The following is a 24,194-nucleotide window of genomic DNA, read 5'->3' on the forward strand; positions in this document are numbered from 1 at the left end:
GATAATTTTGGAGAACCGACAGTTGAGGCTGACTGCAGAACGCCTCTTCTGCCACCAACGTACATTTCACGTAAGGACAACGAAGATAAGATTAGGTATATTAAGGTTCGCACGGAGGCATATAGATTGTTGTTTTTCCCTCGCTCTATTTGCGAGTGGAAGAGGAAAGCCATACGGCGGCTTGCGGAGTATGTACGTATGTAGATGTAGAAGATCCGCATCTACATCCATATTGTGAAAAACACTGTGAAGTGCGTAGAATGGGACACTTCCATTCTACCGGTTATTAGGGCTTCTTCCCAGATTCACGTATGGAATGCAGGAAGAATGATTGTTTAAACGCCTCTATGTGCTCTTTAATTAGTTTCATCTTGTACTCGCAATCCTTACGGGATACGTACGAGGTGTGGCTAGAAAAAAACCGGACTAGTACTGGTGAAACAATAAAACGAATGCAATAAGGCTGAAAGTCGCGTGGCCTGTCACGTGACTCTCGCTCCGCCTACTGCTCGAGTTTCATCTGCCTCCTGCACTCAGTCTGCCCGTGGCGTCTGTTTTAAGTAGTTGACTTTTGTCTGTGCGTCGGAAAATGTTGAGTGTACAGAAAGAACAGCGTGTTAACATCAAATTTTGTTTCAAACTAGGAAAATCTACAAGTGAAACGTTTGTAATGTTACAACAAGTGTAGGCGATGATTGTTTATCGCGAACACAAGTGTTTGAGTGGTTTAAACGATTTAAAGATGGCCGCGAAGACACCAGTGATGACACTCGCACTGGCAGACCATTGTCAGCAAAAACTGACATCAAAGGGATTGTGCACATTGATTGGGTACCAGAGGGACAAACAGTGAATCAGCATTACTACATTAGCGTCCTGGCTACCCTACGTGAGCGAGTACGGAGAAAACCGAACGATTTGTGGAGAAAAAAGTCATGGATCCTTCACCAAGACAATGCCCCAGCTCACAGTGCGTTGTCAGTGAAGACGTTTTTGGCAAAAAACAACATTCCCATCTTAGATCATCCACCCTACTCACCTGATTTGGCCCCCTGTGACTTTTTTCTTTTCCCTAAAGTCAAGTCAGCTTTGAAAGGAACTAGATTTGAGACTGTTGAAGCAGTAAAAGAAAAAGCGACGGAAGTAATGTATGGACTTACCGAAAATGATCTTCAGCATTGCTATGAACAGTGGAAAATTCGTATGGAGCGGTGTAGAGACCGAGGAGGAGAGTACATTGAAGGAGATAACATGAAATTGTAAATAATTGTAAATAAATGTTTTTTCCAGCATCAGTCCGGTTTTTTTCTAGCCGCACCTCGTATGTCGTAGGAGTTGTAGTATATTCCTAGATACCTCACTTACAGCTGGTTCTTGAAACTTTGTATGTAGGCTTTCTCGGGATGGTTCGCGTCTATCTTCCAGGGTCTGCCAAAGGACCTATTGGGCGTAATGATTTGTTAAAGCGCAGATTCTGAAGTAAATATCGGCAAACTAAGTGTTACACTTGAATTTCGTAGAAGAAACTTTTTTTGCGAAATGCGTGATTTTAGTGTGGGAAAAGAGGCCTTATTGAAGAGTAAAGAAATTTGCTAGCATGTAATCAGATTGGTGGGCTGAAAAGTCCAAGCTGTACATGCCACGAGTACATTTTTTCAGAAACTTGGAGATACTGCTACTGAGGGACACCATGGTCTGCATCTGATGTGAGAGACTTTGACTTCATCTGGAAGAATGCTCAAGACTAAGTGCTGACAGTAGTCATAGTAGTACTTGCTGACTGATCCCAGGTCTACTAACACGTAACAGCTGCCTCGAGCAAATGCTGCCTGTTCCTCCGTACAATGTAAAATTCATGCGTAGCCTGATGTGGTCAACAAACCGATCGCTGCTGATACTGAAACGCATTAACGTACCTGAGTTAAAGTCTGTCAGTGAATGTTCCATTTGTCTCAAAGTTGTAATAATTTACGCGCGGTAAAATCACCCTAGTATTGTTATTAACAGAGTGGACATTTTATTTTTTCTAAAGTTTGTTTTGTAATACAAAGATGCTGCTTTTTTGGTGCAAACGCTTCCGAATAAGATAGTAATTAACTTAGTAAAGAATCACCTCCATCATCAGCTGTGGTTTAAAACGAACGATTTTTATGGACATAAAATTCATTGTAACGTATCTTCATTACATTTATGCAGCTGGCGCACCTCATTTTTTATTCTACACTCAAATACATTACTCAAATTAGTATATCTGATTGTTATTTGTCACTCTTAAGTGTTGTATTTTAAATAACAAATGTAATTAATGTAAATTATCTCTCCAAGATGCGTAATGGTAACAAATGTATGACAACACAAATAGCTTGTCCAGTGTGAGTAACCACAAAGTTTTCTTCAGTTTCCTTAAATCAATTAAAGCAAATGCCAGGAAGGTTCCTTCGAAAAATACACAACCGATTTGCTTCCAAATCCTTCTGCAATCCGAGCTTTCATTCCGTCTCTAATGACCATATCGTTTGTTGAGCGTCAAACCCTAGTCATCTAACTATATTACGTATGGAGGAGCTGTGCGCGCTTCTGGAAAGTTCTTTTTACCTAGCAAACGGTAGCTACCGTTAAGTGTTAATTCACTAAGCACATGCATATTGAACTATTTATGTGTAATAATCTACAAGCATCTTATCAGCCAGGAAATTTTTTCCCAAATGCGGAGAGCGGTGGCATACTAGCAAATGTGACTGCAGTAAAGAATTGGGAACTCACCCCTCCACGTATTGAACGCGTGGCTCGCCTCTTCTTTCACTCTGTTCAGCCGCTCTGCAGCTCTCTTTGGCTTGAAATAGTCGGTAACAATGCTCTGTTCGTCACTTCGGTGGAACCTCTGAAAAATAAAAAACAGAAATTCATTTGATATAGTTCAATAATTACTAACAGCAGTTCAATTTCTTTGCAGTTAGAGTACGGACCACATGTTTCAAAGCTACCTGATCATGCTAGCGACCGTGTAATCTTCAGGGATATGGTTACTGATGATGAGGATTATAACATACCGGAGAATTCACAGAGTTATTCTGACGATAAATTCATTGCAGTGGCAATTATAAAATGCAATACAGTTTTCCAAAGTAAGATTTCCTTTCTATGGTTCTAAAGAGTACGTTCACGCCAAGTTCATATTAAATATTTCTTACTATTGCGACAGATATTCAATCTAAAAGTTTAATGACGGTTGCGACTTTTTATTATTATTTTTAATTTTTTATTTTGTTTGTTGTTTTTGGAAATGTAGTGGTGACATTTCACTTTGAGACAGTTCAACGAAAATGGATTCACTGAATCACTGGATTCTCAGAATCTAGCGAAATGTACAAATAGTGTCTAAAACGAAGTGACAACACCCGTTCACATACGTATTGAGGATGATATTCATCAGAATATATGCCCTCTGTGAGCGTCATCACAGTCTGCAACACTAGTGCCGTGGACCATAATAAGCCCACGGACGTTAATCTGTCGTTTTGTTTCTATTTTTCAACAACCACGTGAGAAAGTTCTTGGAGAGTCTGTTGTGGGATGAATGCATCTGTCAAGCACGACCCATACGTGCTCAATGGAGTAGAAGTTGAGAAATAGCTGTCCATTCCATCACTTGAACGTTCGGTCGGACTACATCCTTGGTGACACTCGTTATAGGTCCCCTGACATAATCAAGCTTGAGTTCACACCAAAAATAATTCATATTAACAGCTTTTGGACTCGGCGATTGAATTTATTGCAACTAGTAATTCTAAGAATTTAACATTGCCAACCACTTCTATCTTCTTGTAGTCATAATTTAGACAGATGCTGGGAGGAAATCTGTTATAAATTCTGAACTGCACGTGGTCTGTCTTTTCAATGTTTGGTCATAATGGGCAAGGAAACATCAATTAATGTCAACGAAAATTCCATTAATTGTTCCTTCTAAAACTGTAATTGATTTGCTATTTGTTACAATGTGTGTATCTGCAAACAAAACGAACTTGACGTCTAGGAATGTTACAGATGAAAGTTCTTTAATACTTACAAGGGAAGTAAGGGCCCCATTATGGAACCTTGTGGGACAACACGTGTAATTAGTTTCTGTTATGCAATTCTACTTCCATCGCACATGCTTCCATATGCTACTCCAAGCGATTATTTATTGGTGTTTATGTTCTTAAATGTATGGCAGTTCCTTAAGAATGTGGCACACTTCCTTTCTCCGTTTCTGCTCTACAGAAGTGAAATTCTAACCTAAGTCCTGTAACACTTTACATATCTATACTACTGGCCACATGATAAGAAAGACAGATTGTCAAGTGGGAGTGATGGCTGTAATTTATCAAGTCAGTACTCATAAGAAGTTCATTAAATTTACTCTTTGGTCCTCGAATGTTCAGATGCAGTATGGATACCTGGTATTTTACACTGACCGAAATATTAACGAAGGGAAATAAAATTTCTGTGTTTCTTTCTGTCCTCCCTACAATTGAAATATGTGACACCCGTAACTCATGGCAGTGTTTACTCAGAGAACAACACTAGACCCGCCATAAGCATCCAAATCAAAATTGACTCACTTAAAAGAAGAGCTGAAACGAGGTCGATCATGAGGCCTCAGAACAGATGCAAATTCGGCACTGGTATGTCTTGATACTGAGGCTATCTCTACCAGGTCACACTCTACACTGTACCGCATACTGTCAGCACTATTGCCTGGCCCACCCACTAAGCCGCGGTATCTTGTTTGCTCAGAATTGGGGATACTAAATACTGGTTTCCACTATAATTATAACAATGTATCTACCTTATATCAATATTGCAGTTCATAGAATCAATACTAGATGCAAGAATAATCCACATAAAGATTTAAAGTCACTTACTTTGACACCGAAAGGTGTCTATTATTCAGGAACACACATTTTCAATAACTTGTCAGCAGACATAAAAAGTTTAGCTACTAATAGAGTTTAGTTTAAGAAGAGCCTAAAGAAGTTATTGGTGGTCAGCCACTTAGACCCAACTGATGGAAGTATTATTTATAATGCCAGGTGGTTATAATTAAAGTGCACCCATTCACGGAGGTGCAGTGTAGGCTATAATTATCGCATAACGAACTTGTTATATGTGCTAATGCGTTAATGCGGAACCGATTTACACTGGAAAAAACATTAATTCCAATTGTGGCTACCATATGCTAATCTGGCGCTACACACTGTTTGCATGACGGTATGACATCCACGCTGCCATTTGACAAGCCATAACGTGAGTGAACAATATAGATATCGAGAAGAGAGACCGTACACTGTTAGTGAAAGTGTTTCACGTGAACAGCAGCAAATTACAGTGCTGCACTGAGAGAGTATTACCCACTGAAACATCAGAGGAGCCACCCGAAGTCATTAAATGGTCTAAAGAAAATAATAACGAAACTCGAAAACACGGGTGAGCTTGGTGTGGCACCTAGAAGAGGAAGGCGTCCTATCCCGGTGGAAGTTACTGACGAGGTTGCTGTTGCTATAACTGACCATGCAGCATGCCTCTGGTTGTGCTAGTGTTCGTGCAGTGTAACGAGAATTTTCCAACATGGAGTCACCAGTATGGAAAGTTTTGCCGTCTGTTTTACACTGGTAGCAGTACAAGATCCAGACGGTGCAGCAACTGCAGCGACGTTCTCAATTTGCTCTTCGGTTTCTGACACGGATTGAAGTTGATGAGATGTGGCCAGATAATATTCTATGGAGTGACGAGGCACATTTTACACTAAAGGGTGCAGTGAAAACATAGAAATGCCGAATTTGGGGCGCTGTTAAACGAGTGTTGTGTACCACGAGCCATTTAACTCGCTGTATGTGACTGGTGTGGATTCACAAGCACCTCTATTCTCGGTCCGATCTTCTTTGAAGACAACACCCCCAGAGAACCTGTGAGATGTACAGTGGCGTCTGTATGCTATCGAGACTGCCGGCCGGAGTGGCCGAGCGGTTCTAGGCGCTACAGTCTGGAACCGTGGGACCGCTACGGCCGCAGGTTCGAATCCAGCCTCTGGCATGGATGTGTGTCATGTCCTTAGGTTAGTTAGGTTTAAGTAGTTCTAAGTTCTAGGGGACTGATGACCTCAGAAGTTAAGTCCCATAGGGCTCAGAGCCATTTGAACCATTTGCTATCGAGACTTTCTTGTACAGCATGTGATTCCTGCTTTGGAAGATCGCAGCTGTCTGGAAACCGCTATTTTCATACAAGATGGGCCAACACCTCATTTCGTTCGCCTAGTGAAAGATCTGCTTCATGCAAAGTTCCATGAACGTGTTATCTCCAGAGGTTTTGCGGATGCATGCCCTGCTAAATCACCTGGTCTGAATCCATGTGACTCTTGGCTCTGGGGATCTCTAAAAGAACGCTTTTGCTAGGGAAACGTTCGGTTTCAGTATGTAGGGACACGTTGCTAGGATTCCACCGGAGCTGCTGCGAGCAACTGTTGATAATGTCACTTTACTGAGTCAGCATCTCGTCGACGTCGACGTCTCCGATGCTCATATTGAACAGATCGTGTGAGCGGTGGTTAAAAATAAAATCAGCAATATTCCTTTCACGTTTGTTTGACCTTTCGTGACCACGTCTCGTTCCTAATCCTTTCCGTATGGAGACATTTCTATACATCTTTCTGCCATTCACAGTGCCAGATTTGCAACTGGTGGCCAGAATTGGAACTAATTTTTTGCAGCGTAAATCGGTTCCGCATTAAAGCATTACAATTTATACCAACTTTCGACAATTACAGCCGACACTGGACCTCTCTTAGTAGTAGTGTCCAAAAGATGTTCAAATGTGTGTGAAATCTTATGGGACTTAACTGCTAATGTCATCAGTCCCTAAGCTTACACACTACTTAACCTAAATTACCCTAAGGAGAAACAAACACCCATGCCCGAGAGAGGACTCGAACCTCCGCCGGGACCAGCCTCACAGTCCATGACTGCAGCGCCCTAGACCGCTCGGCTAATCCCGCGCGGCGGTAGTAGTATTTTAATAATTATAACGACCCGGTACCAAACTGAGTGGTACGTAAAATCTGACTTCTGTACAGTTTCGGTGCGCTAATGTAAACAACGTAAATAAGTTTTTAAACTGCTTCCTGTTTGATGATGTGTGCTTACAATCGCATAAGGGTTATCTTATGCATAATTTGCATATTTACATGTTTATTATTATCTCTTTAATGGAAATTTGTTTCACAATTTCTGACTTCTTCCACATCCATGAGGACTCTTTCACTTAGGATGTGTGGTAGGCATAATAATACATACTTTTTTTGTAAATATACGTTATGTGTTCTTGTTTTATGATATGTTATGCATCTTTGAGAATTTCATCACTATGGATTTGTGGGACAAAAAGTATATCTAATATAATTTAATGTAATCTATGGGCCAGCTTTCAGTGCCACCACGTGGTCTAGTAGTACCTGTTCGATGTACTTCCTGGTCAGGCGACTACGGACAGGGGCAAGATCAGACTAATGACACTCCACTCCCTCACAGAAGGTTACCGTAATCTGTTGACTGGCTGGACAGCGTTTGTTATGTACCGCCCATCATGGCATCTCCATACACATACACGCCCGTCATCTTGCGTCGTAGGAAATCTCAACTTGTCTGTGGCGTAATTCAGTTTTTCAGTAATGAAGAAGCCAATTGACGTGAGTGCGAGCGAATGAAAGGCGAAATGCGAAATGTTAAGAGTCTTCAGTGGGGCACTCAAAAATGGTTCAAATGGCTCTGAGCACTATGGGACTCAACTGCTGAGGTCATTAGTCCCCTAGAACTTAGAACTAGTTAAACCCAACTAACCTAAGGACATCACAAACATCCATGCCCGAGGCAGGATTCGAACCTGCGACCGTAGCGGTGTTGCGGTTCCAGACTGCAGCGCCTTTAACCGCACGGCCACTTCGGCCGGCTAGTGGGGCACTCGAACAAGGTGTCCGGATCATAACTTCGTTTCTCGAAAGCAGTTTCTTACAACTTGATCCGTCATTCTAGAGGTCTACTGACATCTAGTTACAGTTCTAAGACAATAATCATACGACGACGCAACGCAGAGTTCGGAACCGTAATGCGTCGACGACTTTGTGAAACGCGTCGTGAGGCCTGACCGGTCTGGTTGTAGCGATTTCACGTCCGCGAATGACAGACGGGGAGATGCGCACAACTTGCCGAACGGGTGCTTCCTCCCATGCGAATCTTATCACTTTGTGACGTCGCGTTACATGTGTTTTGTTGAATAATTTCCACAAATGGAAACTTTGTATCTTACCACGACGAACTGACACTCAGGTACTCACATTGTTTTGAGGGTTCACCCGACACCATTGAAACGTCCCCTTTTGAAAAATTATATACGTGTGACTGGGCTTAAACTGACACACAATATTTTTTAGCGCAACGCAATCTGACTTTCAAAAATCCCTACAAAAGAATGGCCCTGACTATAACATTAACCTATACCTTTCACAAATCACTTACCTCACAAAAATCTTCGTTACTCGAACTACTGCAATACAGCGAGCGCCACTACTGCCAGCTAAATAAAAGATTCAAACTACGGAGGGCACTAACTACTGATAGGCATAGTTGGCAAATGAAAGATTTTGATAGAGAACAAACAATGTATTTACCTTAATAGTCATCAAAAGTCATAATATATATAGGAGTTCATAACATCCATTCTTACAAATATCAAAACTCCGCCATTTCTCTCCCCACACCCACCACTGCTGGCGGCTCACCTCCAACTGCGCAACGCTACACGCTGTTCACATCCAGCTGCCCAACACTACCATGGCAGACAACAATGCAAACTGGCCACAGACTGCACACAGCACAGCCAGTGATTTTCATACAGAGCGCTATGTAACGTTGCCAATAAGAAAACATAAACAGCCTACTTACACCATAATGCAGCGATTAGTCCATAGACAGAATATTGCGTGGGTGTAGTGTACTTCCAGTAGCCAAGATTTCAAGTCATCATGTACGACCATCGCAGCCCCCCTCCTCCTAAACACGAGTGTATATATACGTTCATAAAGTCAGTCCGCAGCTATATCTTTTGATGGGTGTATTATAACATTTAGGTAAAGAGGTGAAGTAACTCTCCGTTAAGCCTCTTACAGCCAAATGAAGCTTTCCATCATTTGGGTCTCCTCTTTTAGAAATCAATTCTAAACAACTGAATGGCTTTGGAGATAATGTATGCCACAGTTGGCAACGCTCTCCTAGTAACATAATGGATGAGCGGGTAAAGCAGGTGCCTTCAAAAGCTAATGGGAAGTACCCCGTATTTTATTTCGTTGTTGTGTTGGTAAACGTGCCTGAGAAGTATCTGTACAGTGTTATCCATACCGAATATTTCGTCTGTTGGCAGTTGTCACAAAGGCTACATGTGTTTTGGTAGTATCGATGATTACTTGTTTTATGTAAGAATGGGCCAGAGTATTTGTATTTAATTTTGCTATAGAATTGTTAGATACTGCTTGTGGTTAGTCTACTAATAGTAAACCAAGGGTTTACGTGTGCTATAAGCGTTTCGCAGAAGGCCCTGAAGACGCGGATGACGAGGAGCGCTATACACGCCTTAGCATTATCAACCGATAAATTTTGAAAAAAATGAGAGAAATGATTGTGCACAGAACACAGTCACACAAGCCACTGATGATATTGGCAATCAATTGGCTCATGATATGAAATTTTTTCGGATGTATTGGGAATAAAATCTATGACTGAAAAATTTGCTCGGATATGGCTGAATTTCGAAAAAAGGCGGCTAATGCAAATTGCTCGGAATTCGCTAGATAAACTTATCAACGATGCAGAACTACTGAAACGTGTCACAAAAGGTGATGAAACATGTGTTTACAGATATGACGTGGACTCTAAATCTCAGTTGTTCCAGTGGAAACATTTTGGATAGCCAAGCCCGAAGAAAGTTACACAAGTGCGGTCAACGGCATAGTGCATAATCTTGGTACAAGGTCGAACGGTTAATAAGGAGTACTACGTACAAGTTCAACCGCTGTTTGCTTGAAGCAATCCAAGAAAATCTCCCGGATCTGAGGCGAAACAATTAATCGCTTTTGCATCACGATAATGCACATGCTCACACTGCTTGTAAGAGAATTTTTTGCCAAAAACAAGATGCCCCAGCCTCCACGTGACTTTTTTTCTAATTCCAAAAATAAAGAAAATCTTAAACGGCCGTAGTTTTACAAGCGTAATTGGGGATTATTTTGAAAGGGATAACATTAATGTAGATGACTAAATAAAATTCTTTCCAAAAAGCAAAAATTCCCGTTGCTTTTTAACACGTCTCTTATGTCCATGTTCTGGGGTAATGTACAAATAGTTATTAATATAATGGATGACGTTTACATCATCAAAACTTCGGATGCTGATGGTCATGATGAGAATAAATATTGGCAGATTTCGCTACAATTGCTCACACAGCCCTACAAAATTCTGACCTCGTCAACTAAGGAACATGTTGCTCACAGCATAGTCCAAGCTATTCTTAATTGACACCACTTGGATGGATTGTGCCTTAAGTGTAACTGTATCGCGCAGGTGACTCTGTGTGTATTTTTACACACAAACCCTGTCCCCGGGTGCACTAATAAATTTTCAAGGCTATGGTAAGAGAACCAAGTCCGACTCAGTCCGTGTGTCACAGTCATAATCTAGAGCAAAGTGCCAATGTTGCAAAAGCAGTGCAACGCTTACGATTCATTTCCACGCAGCGAGCAAAGCCACAGCAAGGAGCGCAAACGCTGCAGTGTGACAGCATCCAGAAATTCGTTCTGAAAACTGGACAGTACGGAGCAATAAAATGAAACATCCGAGCTCCGCCACTCCAAGGCATTCTAGTACTGGTTAGAAATGCAGAGACAGGGAAAACCGTCCATAATTGAGACACAACGCCGCAGAGAGGGCAGCTGACACCTCTGCTACAATTTGACGCGATGTTTGGCTTTAAATACTCGTGGTTCAGACATCTCGTCCTCAGCGTTTGCATCACCGATCCCGACGAAATCACAGTCTCGTTAGTTACTGGCGACCCGTGATGTGCTGCCTTTTCGAAGACTTCAGCTAAGAGACAGCAGCCTTAGACTTCACCGATCCACGCTGCCGCTACTGATGAGTCACAGCCGTGACTGCTAGAAGATGCGGACATACTGGGCCTTTCTCTGGTGAAGGGCCAAACCGACTGATTACAAGCTGCCATCTTCTACTTGCTGGGTGGGCAGCTGAGTGCCGCATACAAGGCTGTACGTGTACCGTCTTCCTGGTTATACGCTGTGTGTGCCAACGGAGCCTTGCGCTTTCGACTTCCCAACAACCGTCGTCCGGGAAGTTGATGTGGGTGCAGATCTAAGGGCGCATCCTTTTGATGACGCTATGGTTTACGGTAAGATGTCGAAGTTGAGTGACTGTAGGAAGGTACAGGTAGGGAAGGTGAATGGTCGACTTCGGTTTATTTGGAGAATTTTAGGAAAATGTAGTTCGTCTGTAAAGGAGACCACATATAGGTGGCTAGTGTTATCCATTTTTCAATACTGCTCGAGTGTTTGGGATCTGTACCAGGTCGGAATGAAGGAAGACATCGCAGCAATTCAGAGGCGGGCAACGAGATTTGTGTCGAGTAGGGTCGAACAACACGTAAGTGATACAGAGATGCTTCGGGAACTCTAATGGGAATCCCTGGAGGAAAGGCGACGTAGTAATAAGAGAACCGGCATTTGAAGCTGACTTCCGAACGATTCCTACTGCCGCCAATATACATTGCGCGTAAGGACCACGAAAATAAGATACCAGAAATTAGGGCTCATACGGAGGCATATAGATGGTCGTTATTCCCTCGCTCTATTTGCGAGTGGAATAGAAAATGACTCGTAGTGGTTCAGGGTATCCTCCAAGCACCGTACGGTGGCCTGTGGAGTATCTGCACTACTGGCCATTAAAATTGCTACATCACGAAGATGACGTGCTACAGACGCAAATGTAACCGACAGGAAGAAGACGTTGTGATATGCAAATGTTTAGCTTTTCAGAGCATTCACACAAGGTTGGCACCGGTGGCGACACCTACAACGTGTTGACATGAGGAAAGTTTCCAACCGATTTCTCATTCACAAACAGCAGTTGAGCGGCGTTGCCTGGTGAAACGTTGTTGTGATGCCTCGTGTAAGGAGGAGAAATGCGTACCATCACGTTTCCGACTTTGATAAAGGTCGGATAGTAGCCTATCGCGATTGCGGTTTATCGTATCGCGACATTGCTCCTCGCGTTGGTCGAGATCCAATGACTGTTAGCAGAATATGGAATCGGTGGGTTCAGGTGGGTAATACGGAACTCCGTGCTGAATCCCAACGGCCTCGTATCACTAGCAGTCGAGATGACAGACATCTTATCCGCATGGCTGTAACGGATCGCGCAGCCACGTCTCGATCCCTGAGTCAACAGATGGGGACGTTTGCAAGACGACAACCATCTGCACGAACAGTTCGACGACGTTTGCAGCAACATGGACTATCAGTTCGGATACCATGGCTGCGGTTATCCTTGACGCTGCATTACAAACAGGAGCGGCTGCGATGGTGTACTCAACGACGAACCTGGGTGCACGAATGGCGAAACTTCATTTTTTCGGATGAATCCAGGTTCTGCTTACAGCATCATGATGGTCGCATCCGTGTTTGGCCATACTGGCGTATCACCCGGCGTGATGGTATGGGTACCATTGGTTACAGGTCTCGGTCACCTCTTGTTCGCACTGACGGCACTTTGAACAGTGGACGTTACATATCAGATGTGTTACGACCCGTAGCTCTACCCTTCATTCGATCCCTGCAGGATAGTGCACGACCGCATGTTGCAGGACCTGTACGGGCCTTTCTGGATACAGAAAATGTTCGACTTCTGCCCTGGCCAACACATTCTCCAGATCTCTCACCAACTGAAAACATCTGGTCAATGGTGGCCGAGCAACTGGCTCGTCACAATACGCCAGTCAGTACTCTTGATGACCTGTGTTCTCGTGTTGAAGCTGCATGGGCAGCTGTACCTGTACACGCCATCCAAGCTCTGTTTAACTCAATGCCCAGGCGTATCGAGGCCGTTGTTATGGGCAGAGGTGGTTGTTCTGGGTACTGATTTCTCAGGATCTATGCACCCAAATTGCGTGAAAATGTAGTCACATGTCAGTTCTAGTATAATATATTAGTCCAATGAATACCCGTTTATCATCTGCATTTATTATTGGTGTAGCAATTTTAATGGCCAGTAGTGTATGTGAATGAAGAGCTTCCAGAGTTCTTGAGGCACATCCTATTCAAAGAAATGCGTCCGCCGGCCTGCTCGCAGGGCCCCTTTACGGTACTCTATGCAGGCAGCGTGCCTGACCTGCTGCAAGCTACATCAGCTGAAGGAGATGTGTGTCCAGCATGCCTTGCGGGCGCCTGGGCGAGCTGCCCGGCCCGTTTCACACACGCCGGTGAAGAAAAACAAACGGCTCTAAGTACTATGTGACTTAACATCTGAGGTCATCAGTCCCATAGGCTTAGTCCCATAGGCCGGAGGCAGGATTCGAACCTGCGACCGTAGCAGCAGCGCGGTTCCGGACTGAAGCGCCTAGAACCGCTCGGCCGCAGCGGCCGGCGTCGCCGGTGTAGACATTATTCATTTTAGCAGTCACGTTAATAAAATCTACAGGTACCGCTGTTTCACTGATGACTTCGGGCGTAAGACTGGATCACTCATCAGCCCTCGGAGCTCGACATCTTACAAATAACCCGTGGAATGCGAGGTCGCAAGTCTAGTCTTTAGTAAGACCGCTAGAAAGTGTTGTGTTAACAGTTGCGACAGGAAGAATATTAGCTGCTAGTGATTCACCGTGTGCATCAGGAGGTCGACAGAAAATGAGTGTGCGGGAAGTGCAGAGATCAACGTTCTATGGGATGCATGTATTACACTTCACAAAATAGACATCGTCGTATTCATAAAATGTTCGAAACAAATCATTAACTTGCACCATAAACACCGAATGAAAAATGGCGAGCCACAGTGATCGCAAAGCTTCGCACCATCACGGTCGACTCCTTGGGAGTCACAAACCGTGCAGGACGTTCAGCTAGCTATCCACTATTACTGCATATAGAATCATATTAGTGTAACGGGGTAATGAGAACTGATGGAATATGATGGCATGCAAACGAATACGAAACAGTTTGTCGTGGAGCTTTTCGTGAAACTGGCTAGCCTTTAAGGCATAACTGCAGATAGTGCAACAATACGTTTTATAGGCACGGAAAAACAAACATCCAGAGCTTGAATTTTTCCAGTAGTTCCAAGTGGTATGAATTGCAACGTTACACACTTTTCAGGAGGGATAGTTTGCCCTAAAGGAGTATGATTTTTATGCAGAAACCAGGAATCAAGCAACAGAAAGGCATTTTGACCAGCTATTGACCAAAAGCAGTGCTCATAAAAAAATGGCTCCAAGCACTATGGGACTTAAACATCTGAGGTCATCAGTCCCCTAGACTTAGAACTACTGAAACCTAACTATACTAAGGACACCACACACATCCTTACCCGAGGCAGGATTCGAACCTGCGACCGTAGCAGCAGCGCGGTTCCAGACTGAAGCGCCTAGAACCGCTCGGCCACAGAGGCCGGCGTGCTCATACTTTAACTGTAGTTCTCCTACGCCCATTTTCCCACTCTTGCTTGCTGTGACGTAAATATTTCCTACTGCCCTTGCAACATCACACACACGAGAAAGAATCGTAGGGGGCAAAGCACCCCCAACTTTCCGTAGCATAATAAATAAGTTTCCAGCCAATTTACTATCCGGATTGCCGGCCGGAGTGGCCGAGGGGTTCTAGGCGCTGCAGTCTGGAACCGCGCGACCGCTACGATCGCAGGTTCGATCCTGCTTCGGGCATGGATGTGTTTGATGTCCTTAGGTTAGTTAGGTTTAAGTAGTTCTAAGTTATGACCTCAGCAGTTGGGTCCCATAGTGCTCAGAGCCATTTGAACCATTTTACTATCCGGACTAACAGTCAGCATAATTGTATACGAGTCCGTTAAGCCATTGATGTTAGATGATGTTGACACAACTCTCTCGGTACCTTTAAATGTAAATGTCGTGTGACTAGGGCCTCCCGTCGGGTAGACCGTTCGCCGGGTACAAGTCTTTCGATTTGACGCCACTTCGGCGACTTGCGCGTCGATGGGGATAAAATGATGATAATTAGGACAACATAACACCCAGTGCCTGAGCGGAGAAACTCTCCGACCCTGCCGGGAATCGAACCCGGGCCCTTAGGATTGAGATTCTGTCGCGCTGACCATTCAGCTACCTGGGGCGGACTCGGTACCTCTGATTACCGGGGTTCCTTTCATATGCATTTCCTCTTCAAATTCCAACTGGTCGGATTTGAAAACAAATTCCCCAATGAGCGATGGGATAAGTTTGTTTATCTCATTTACAAATTTTCGGGCCGATTCTGCAGTTTGCTGTGCATCGTCAAGTTGACGCTTTGTTTGAAATTTCGTTGTCTTACGTCTTCCAATTCTGTAGCACTGTATGAAGTTATGCAACCATCCTTTGCTTCCCTAGAAATCAATTTAATCTATTTCGCACGCAATTTGATGTGCATAACGTAGTAGGTCACTATCATGCACATCCTGTAGATTGTATCCAGCATCTTTGAAACGCGCAAACACCAGTTTTTGTAACAAGTGCGCCTTGTCCTCCCTTGAGTATCTGTAGTTTTTCTTATGTACTACAGGGTCATATTGCTGTGGACTTATTCGTAATCTGTTGATAATTGTTTTTTTAATGTGTTGTGGATGATCTTCCATGTGTGTAATTATGTTTAGTACCTGCTCCTTGGACAACAATTGTTCTTTACTATGTTTCACTGGAGACGGGATTTCTGGCTCCTTATCCGACAAGGATGATGAACTACATCAAATGGTTCAAATGGCTCTGAGCACTATGGGACTTAACATCTGTGGTCATCAGTCCCCTAGAACTTAGAACTACTTAAACCTAACTAACCTAAGGACATCACACACATCCATGCCCGAGGCAGGATTCGAACCTGCGACCGTAGCAGTCGCGCGGCTCCGGACTGAGCGCCTAGAACCGCTAGACCACCGCGGCCGGCGATGAACTACATCGCTCAGGTCTGTTTCAGTACCACTTTCACTTGTTAAGCTCGTATCGTCATCGTTGTATACGACACCACACATTCCACTAACTCAACTTGCAGAAACGCTAATACTTCATCTGCCACTTCTTTTTCACTCTGCGAAATTCCTTGAGCTTCTTTCTGACGAAATGTCAACTTCGGCAACTGTTGTCGTAGATATAATGCAATGTTTGCTTCGTTTACCGTTGCTCTTGCTCTGCTTTGTATCAACACCAGCAGCACTGTAACACTGATGTGAGTTACTCGTCGACTAAGCAGTTCAAATACGCTCCGTAGCCTCATGCTGTGCTCACGATTGGATACCTCCAGTCCCACCCCCTGTTGCCATTAGCAGCCAATATTGTGGTTGCATGGGAGAAAATATGTGGGGCATCGAATGCCGTAAACATCATTGACCTTTTGCTACGTCGCACTCAGGGGGTTCCCTGTGATACTTATAGCGTCCCACGCCCGGGTTCCCGGGTTCGATTCCCGGCGGGTTCAGAGATTTTCTCTGCCTCGTGATGACTGGGTGTTGTGTGCTGTCCTTAGGTTAGTTAGGTTTAAGTAGTTCTAAGTTCTAGGGGACTGATGACCATAGATGTTAAGTCCCATAGTGCTCAGAGCCATTTGGACCATTTGAACTTATAGCGTCATTGCCTCGCGTGTCCAACCTCGACGCCGACTGACCTCTTCACCTGAGAGGTGACATATCTCAGAAGCGGGAGGGTGAAATCCATTGCCGGCACATAGCCTTCTCTTCGCGAAGAATACCCGGGGAGCCACAGAGAATAATGTTCCCAGCTGATGGGTCGATCACTAATAATAGTGTTACATACCTTCACTCTATGAGACACTGAGCAGATGTTTTTGAATTTAAACCAGGAATTCGGCCTAGAGTGTAATTATGAACTGTACAGTACCACCTCTTCTCCCCTCGCCAACCAAATACCGGCTAATAAAATTTATTTATGACCAGTGTTCAAAGTGAACTAGAGTGGGCCTGGAGTTCCACTATGGAGGCTGGATGTTTCACTTTCCTACACGCCCAGGAGGAGGAAGAAGTAAGATTGACATTTGAACTACATCCAGGAGAAATGGGGTTCAAATTCTCTTCGGATAATCTGGATTTAGGTTTCAGGCTGTCAGGCGGACTCTTCAGCAAGGCCACGCTCACTTCGTTCCGCATCCCTATCCAGTCCAAAGCTAGTGTTGGGTAACTAAGGACCTCTATGTCAACAGAACGTTCAACTCTGACCTTACGTGTGAGAATCAATAGTAGTCACTGCCACGCGAATCCATAAGACAACAAGAGCTAGTGCGCTGGGGACAATGAGTGTTAAACTCTCCTTCAGAATCACTAACACGGCAGATTGTCATACGATTTATATCGTGTAGTTTGAATGGGAACAAACGGTAAGCATTCGTGCATATGGAAATTTGTTGTCATATTGTCGAGCTGCAAGCTGTGCGGCGAGTAATGTCACTACAGTTATGTTCACGAGAACGAAATAAAACGAACAGAAATAATCAAGCCTTGAATGGACCATTTAATTTGACGACCTGCTATGAAATTAATTATAAATAGAATCATTATTAGTGACATTTGCGTCTCAAGTGAGCCACGATTTTATGCTGGGAATAGCTGTTAAGAAATACGATGTTTTAATTATTCATGTGAGTTTAATAATCTCTGTGATGTGCCATGTTGCAACCGAGAGAGCATTTACGGATAGAGATGCGACAAGAAGGACATATCTGTTCGAAAAGAGCAAACTGCAGTTCCCTTCATGAGACGAACGAGAATATTTTGATTCAACGGGACTTCCATTTGCATCGAGCTGTTACATAAACAATTATTTTTTTAAGTGTTGTATTGTTGTAAGAGGGGAAGAGGCATTATTTGTATTTTTAATTCAGTACCTGCCATAGACCAGATTCAGATGGGGAACCCTTTAGGTGGCAGGTACTACGCTGGTGTGGTGTGGGAAGCGATATCCTATGACACCCATTCACTGTTAGTGTTCCTAACGGTCTCCGTGGCAGCCACATGGTACCTGAATGGGATCCTGCATCCAGTGGTTCTTCCGTTTGTGGACGCCCACGCCCATGCCCTATTTCAACAGGATGACACTCATCGTCATACCACTGCCATCTCCCGAGTCTACCTTGTAGCTGTGAATACTTTGCCACGGCCAGCGGCATCACCTGATCTCTCCCTGATTAAAAACGTGTGGGGTCCCATGAAGCGTACCATCAGGACTCCCCCTCCATCCACCAATCTGCGGGAACTGCGCCCTCAGATGCAAGCGGCAGGGGATGGAATATCACAAGACTACATACTAGACCTGGTCAACTCCATGACGCGATGTCTGCAATCTTGTCTTCACAACCGTGGAAGCCCGACGCTGTACTTTCATTGAGGTGACAAACGTCATGGGATAGAGATATGCACATACACAGATGGTGGTAGCATCCACCTATCTGCGGGAACTGCGACCTCAGGTGCAAGCGGCATGGGATAGAATATCACACGACTACTCGCTAGACCTGTTCAACTCCATGACACGATGTCTGCAATCTCGTCTTCACAACCATAGAAGCCCGACGCCGTACTTTCACTGAGGTGACAAAAGTCATGGGATAGAGATATGCACATATACAGATGGTGGTAGCATCCACCTATCTGCGGAAACTGCGCCCTCAGGTGCAAGCGGCATGGGATGGAATATCACAGGACTACTCACTAGACCTGTTCAACTCCATGACACGATGTCTGCAATCTTGTCTCCACAACCATAGAAGCCCGACGCCGTACTTTCACTGAGGTGACAGAAGTCATGGGATAGAGATATGCACATATACAAATGGTGGTAGCATCACGTACAAAGGGCATAAAACGACAGTGCATTGGCAGAGCCTTCATTTGCACTCAGGTAATTCATGTGAAAAGATTTCCGACGTGATTATGGCCGGACGGCGGGAATGAACAGACTTTGAACGCGGAATGATAGCTGGAGCTAGATGCATGGGCCATTCCATTTCGGAATTCAATATTTTGATATCAACAGTGTCAAGAGTATGCAGAGGATACCTAATTTCAGGCATTACCTCTCACCATGGACAACGCAGTCGCCGACTGCCATCACTTAAGGATCGAGAGCAGTCGTGTTTGCGTAGAGCTGTCAATGCTAACAGACAACCAACACTGCGTGAGATAACTGCAGAAATTAATATGGGACGTACGACGAACTTCTCCGCTAGGACAGCGTGGTGAAATTCGGCGTCAATGGGCTATTACAACAGACGACAGACTTTGCTAACAGCACGACATCGCCTGCAGCGCCTCTCCTGGGCTCGTGACTATATCTGTTGGACTCTAGAGGTCTTGGAAACGTGGTCTGATCAGATTCGTCCCGATTTCACTTGGTAAGAGCTGATGGTAGGGTTCGAGTGTGGGGCAGACGCTACCCAAGTTGTCAACAAGGCACTTTACAAGCTGGTGGTTAGTGTGGGCTGAGTTAACATGGAACTGACTGGGTCTACTGGTCCAACTGAACCGATCATTAACTGGAAATGGTTATGTTTGGCGATTTGGAGACCATTTGCAGCCATTCATGGATTTCATTTTTGTGGGTGACAATGCACCATTCCACTGGGCCACAACTGTTCGTGAGTGGTTTGAAGAACATTCTGGATAATGAGAGACAATGATTTGGCTACCCAGATAGCTCGAAATGAATCCCAACGAACGTTTGTGAGACATAATCGGGAGATCAGTTAGAGCACAAAATCCTGCATGGGCAACACTTTCGAAATTACAGATAGCTACAGAGGCAACATGGGTCAGTATTTTTGTAGGGGCTTGCAACGACTTGTTCAGTCCATGCCACATAGCGTTGTGAGCTACACCGGGCAAAAGCAGGTCCGACACGATACTGGGAGGTATCCAATGACTTTTACCACCTCAGTGTATACGTACTTTTTTTAGCCATTTAGCACAATAAATGTTGGTCCTTCAAAATTGAAAATGTAATCATTTGGTACGTGTAGCTTCACCTACCTGGCTGCCAACAATGATCAAAACCCGCCTTGTCCTCTGGGTGCAGCTTTTTGTTTATGACGATCAGTGTATTTGCTCACGAGTGTATATTTTGAAACTGGAGTCGCATCAAACACACATGGAACACTGTCATGTGCGTCCCTCGCAGTGGATGCTACCATTTCGGATTTTTTGGTATATACAAATACTTAGCATTAAGAGAGGAATGGGCAACATGATTAATGAGAATCTGAACAGACTTGTGGAGACTGAGACCCAAACAGATGGACACTGCACATTACTGTCTGCATTGGACATATTTCTCACTGATCTGTTTATGCGTATAATATGACAGTTCTTGTCGTCACTGATACTATTTCAGACGTAGCTACCTTTTTTTTTTCATAGAGTGCCTGTCCACAGTAGGGAACTTCTGCGATCATAAAAATAAGGGATAGGGAGACTAGTGTTTAACGTCCCGTCAACGACTATATTTTGAAAGGTATCATGCTGTCATTTAACTCAAGCAATTTAAAGAAAGTATATAGCAGATCTGGATGACCAGATAGAGATTTTAGTACTATGGGAACCAAATACGAGTCCATTGTAATAACCGCTGCGCCCCTTTGTTCAGGCTTGAAAACGGAGTCGAAATATTAGTTACATATCCAGATATTCCTGATATTATATTACCTAGGTTAAACAATTTGTAGTACAATACATGGTCATTCATTAGCAGTGTTGGTACCTGTCTTGCGACATTTTTCTTGCTTGTGTGAAACAGATAGAAACAATATTTAGTGTTTTTACACACGCTTTTTGAATATCTGACAAAAATGTGGTTTTCTTAGAGCACAGCCATTCCTCGGGGTACAATTTCTCTTATTTCTACCAAGTATATTGAAGAGCCAAAGAAAGTGGTACACCTGCCTAATATCGTGTAGGACCCCCGCGAGCGTGCAGAAGTACCGCAGCACGACGTGACATAGGCTTGATTGATGTCTGAAGTAGTGCTGGAGGGAACTGACGCCATGAATCCTGCAGGGCTGTCCTTAAATTCGCAAGTGTACGAGGGTGTGGAGATCGCTTCTGAACAGCACCTTGCAAGGCATCCCAGATATGCTCAATAATGTTCATGTCTGGGGAGTTTGGTGGCCAGCGGAAGTGTTTAAACTTAGAAGAGTGTTTCTGGAGCCACTCTGTATCAATTCTGGACGTGTGGGGTGTCGCATTATCCTGCTGGAATTTCCCACGTCCGTCGGAATGCACAATGGACATGAATGGATGCAGGTGATCAGACAGGATGCTTACGAACGTGTCACCTGACAAGAGCCGTATCTAGACGTATCAAGGGTCCCACACCACTCCAACTGCCCACGCCCCACACCATTACAGAGCTTCCACCAGCTTGAACAGTCCCCTGCTGATATGCAGGGTCCATGGATTCATGTGGTTGTCTCCATACCCGTACAAGTGCATCCGCTCGATACAATTTGAAACGAGACTCGTACGAGCAGGTAACATGTTTCCAGTCATCAACAGTCCAATGTCGGTGTTGACGGGCAGAGGCGAGGCGTAAAGCTGTGTGTCGTGCAGTCATCAAGGGTACAGGAGTGTGTCTTTGGCTCCGAAAGCCCATATCGATGATGTTTCGTTGAATGGTTCGCACGCTGACACTAGTTGAAGGTCCAGCATTGAAATGTGCAGCAATTTTCGGAAGGGTAGCACTTCTGTCACGTTGAACGTTTCTCTTCAGTCGTCGTTGGTACCGTTCTTGCAGGATCTTTTTCCGGCGCAGTGACGTCAGAGATTTGATGTTTTACCGGATTCCTGATATTCACGGTACACTCGTGAAATGGTCGCACGGGAAAATCCCCACTTCATCACTACCTTAGAGATACTGTGCCCCATCCCTCGTGCGCCGACTATAACACCACGTTGAAACTCACTTAAATATTGATAACCTGCCACTGCAGCGACAGTAACCGGTCTAACAACTGGGCCTGACACTTGTTTTCTTATATTGGCGTTTCCGACCGCAGCGCCGTATGCCTGTTTACATATATCAGTATTTGAATACGCACGCCTATAACAGTTTCTTTGGCACTTCAGTGTAACTGGACACGTGGTTTTCGTTTAGACTTTTAAACTGTTATAGTGCGACGTACCTGCAAGACAACCTTGTTGTCCGGCTCGACGAACTCGGGTGATCTGGTGAGGATGGGAGGCGACGTGGAGTGGCTGGACTCGTTGGCCGTGGAGCTGCCTCTGGACGAGCCGCTGGGCGACCACGCCGCCGACGACGTCCGCAGGCTGATGCCGTTAGGCTGCAGACCTGTCAGAACACACACCGCGCTCTGACGCTCTCACACTCAGTTTCAGTACTGACAGAGGTAAGTCTGTTCAGGTTGTATAAGAGACGAACGCTACTGTTATATATTATTCGACAAAGCTAACTGCGGAGCTGTCCGCCCCCTGTAGCTGAGTGGTCAGCGCGACAGAATAACAACGGTCTACCCAACGGGAGGCTTTTTTTTTTTTTTTTTTACTTTATTGTGATTTCATGTCTCAGGTGAGGCGGGCCGGCAGTGGCCTACATACGCCGCTCTTCGGCCAAAAGACACAACATAAATACACGGAAGGCATAGGAAACATAAAAAACAGGCTAAACACGAGATGAACACTGCACAAGAAATCAGAAGTCGTTTGGCGGAAGACACTGTAATGAAGCGTGGCACCAATTGAAAACTGATGAAGATGTCCAGGTGGAGACACGAACGTAGTAGAAAACACTGAAGAAGACACTGTACACAAACGGAGAAACACTGATGCACGGAAAACACTGGCGAAGATAATCGGCGAAGCTCTCACACTGACGTGGGGGGGGGGGCTGCCTCCAGGTCAAAGGGAGAGGTAGGAAGGCGGGAAGGGGGGAAGGGGGGGGGAAGCCAGTGGGAGAAAGAAGGGAGAGTGTTGGTGAGGAGAGAGGGGGGAGGATTGGAAATCCGGGGAGAAGGGGGGAAGCGGGAGACATGGGAGAGAGGAGGGGGGGGGAAAGGAAGGTGAGGAGGGAGAGAGGAAGCCCAGGGGGGAAAAGGGGGGAACAGAAGGGGAGAGTCAGAGCTGGTATGAGGGGTAGATGGACAGGACAAGGACATCATCAGGGAAGGGGAGTTGGCGGAAACCACCTTGGGAAAGGGTATGGAGGGTGTCAAGATGGAGAGCTGGTGGGATGCAAGAGTACAGGCGCGGCAGCGGGATGGGCGAGGATGGGAGAGACAAGTGGGTGTGGGGGATTGAGCTTGTGGGAGGTGTAAAGGATCCATATCCATTCGAGGAAAAGGAGAAGGCGAGGGAAGGGAATCAAGTCATATAGGATTCGCATAGGGGATGGGAGACGGATGCGACAGGCAAGGCAGAGTGCAGGGCGTTCAAGGATTTGGAGGGACTTATAGTAGGTGGGAGGGGTGGAGATCCAGGCGGGATGGGCATAGCAGAGGATGGGGCGGAAGAGGGATTCATAAGTGTGGAGGATGGTGGAGGGGTCCAGACCCCATGTGCGGCCAGAAAGGAGTTTGAGGAGGCGGAGTCGGGAATGTGCCTTGACTTGAATCGTCCAGAGATGGGGGTTCCAGGAAAGGCGATGGTCAAGGGTGACACCAAGGTACTTGAGGTGAAATGAATGGGATGGCCATAGATGGTGATATAAAAATCAAGGAGGCGGAAGGAAGGGGTGATTTTGCCTACAATGATTACCTGGGTTTTGGAAGGATTGACCTTGAGCAGCCACTGGTTACACCAAGTGGTGAACCAGTCAATATGGGATTGGAGAAGGTGCTGGGAGCGTTGCAGGCTGGGGGCGAGGGCAAGGAAGGC

The 24,194-nt window shown here is 45.0% G+C and overlaps 1 protein-coding gene across 4 annotated transcripts in view; it reads right to left on the bottom strand.

The window, feature by feature from the left end:
- The window catches only part of LOC126249798 (osmotic avoidance abnormal protein 3), a 387,840-nt gene that overhangs the window by 93,899 nt on the left and 269,747 nt on the right, over positions 1-24,194 (bottom strand). For all 4 annotated transcript variants that reach the window (XM_049951488.1, XM_049951490.1, XM_049951486.1 and 1 more), the window contains exons 15-16: positions 22,487-22,653; positions 2,764-2,881 (exon numbers count right to left, since the gene is read on the bottom strand). In XM_049951488.1, the coding sequence (XP_049807445.1) occupies positions 2,764-2,881; positions 22,487-22,653 (285 nt within the window). The remainder of the gene's footprint in view (positions 1-2,763; positions 2,882-22,486; positions 22,654-24,194) is intronic.

This window comes from Schistocerca nitens, chromosome 3, assembly GCF_023898315.1.
Source record: "Schistocerca nitens isolate TAMUIC-IGC-003100 chromosome 3, iqSchNite1.1, whole genome shotgun sequence".
Lineage (NCBI taxonomy): Eukaryota > Metazoa > Arthropoda > Insecta > Orthoptera > Acrididae > Schistocerca > Schistocerca nitens.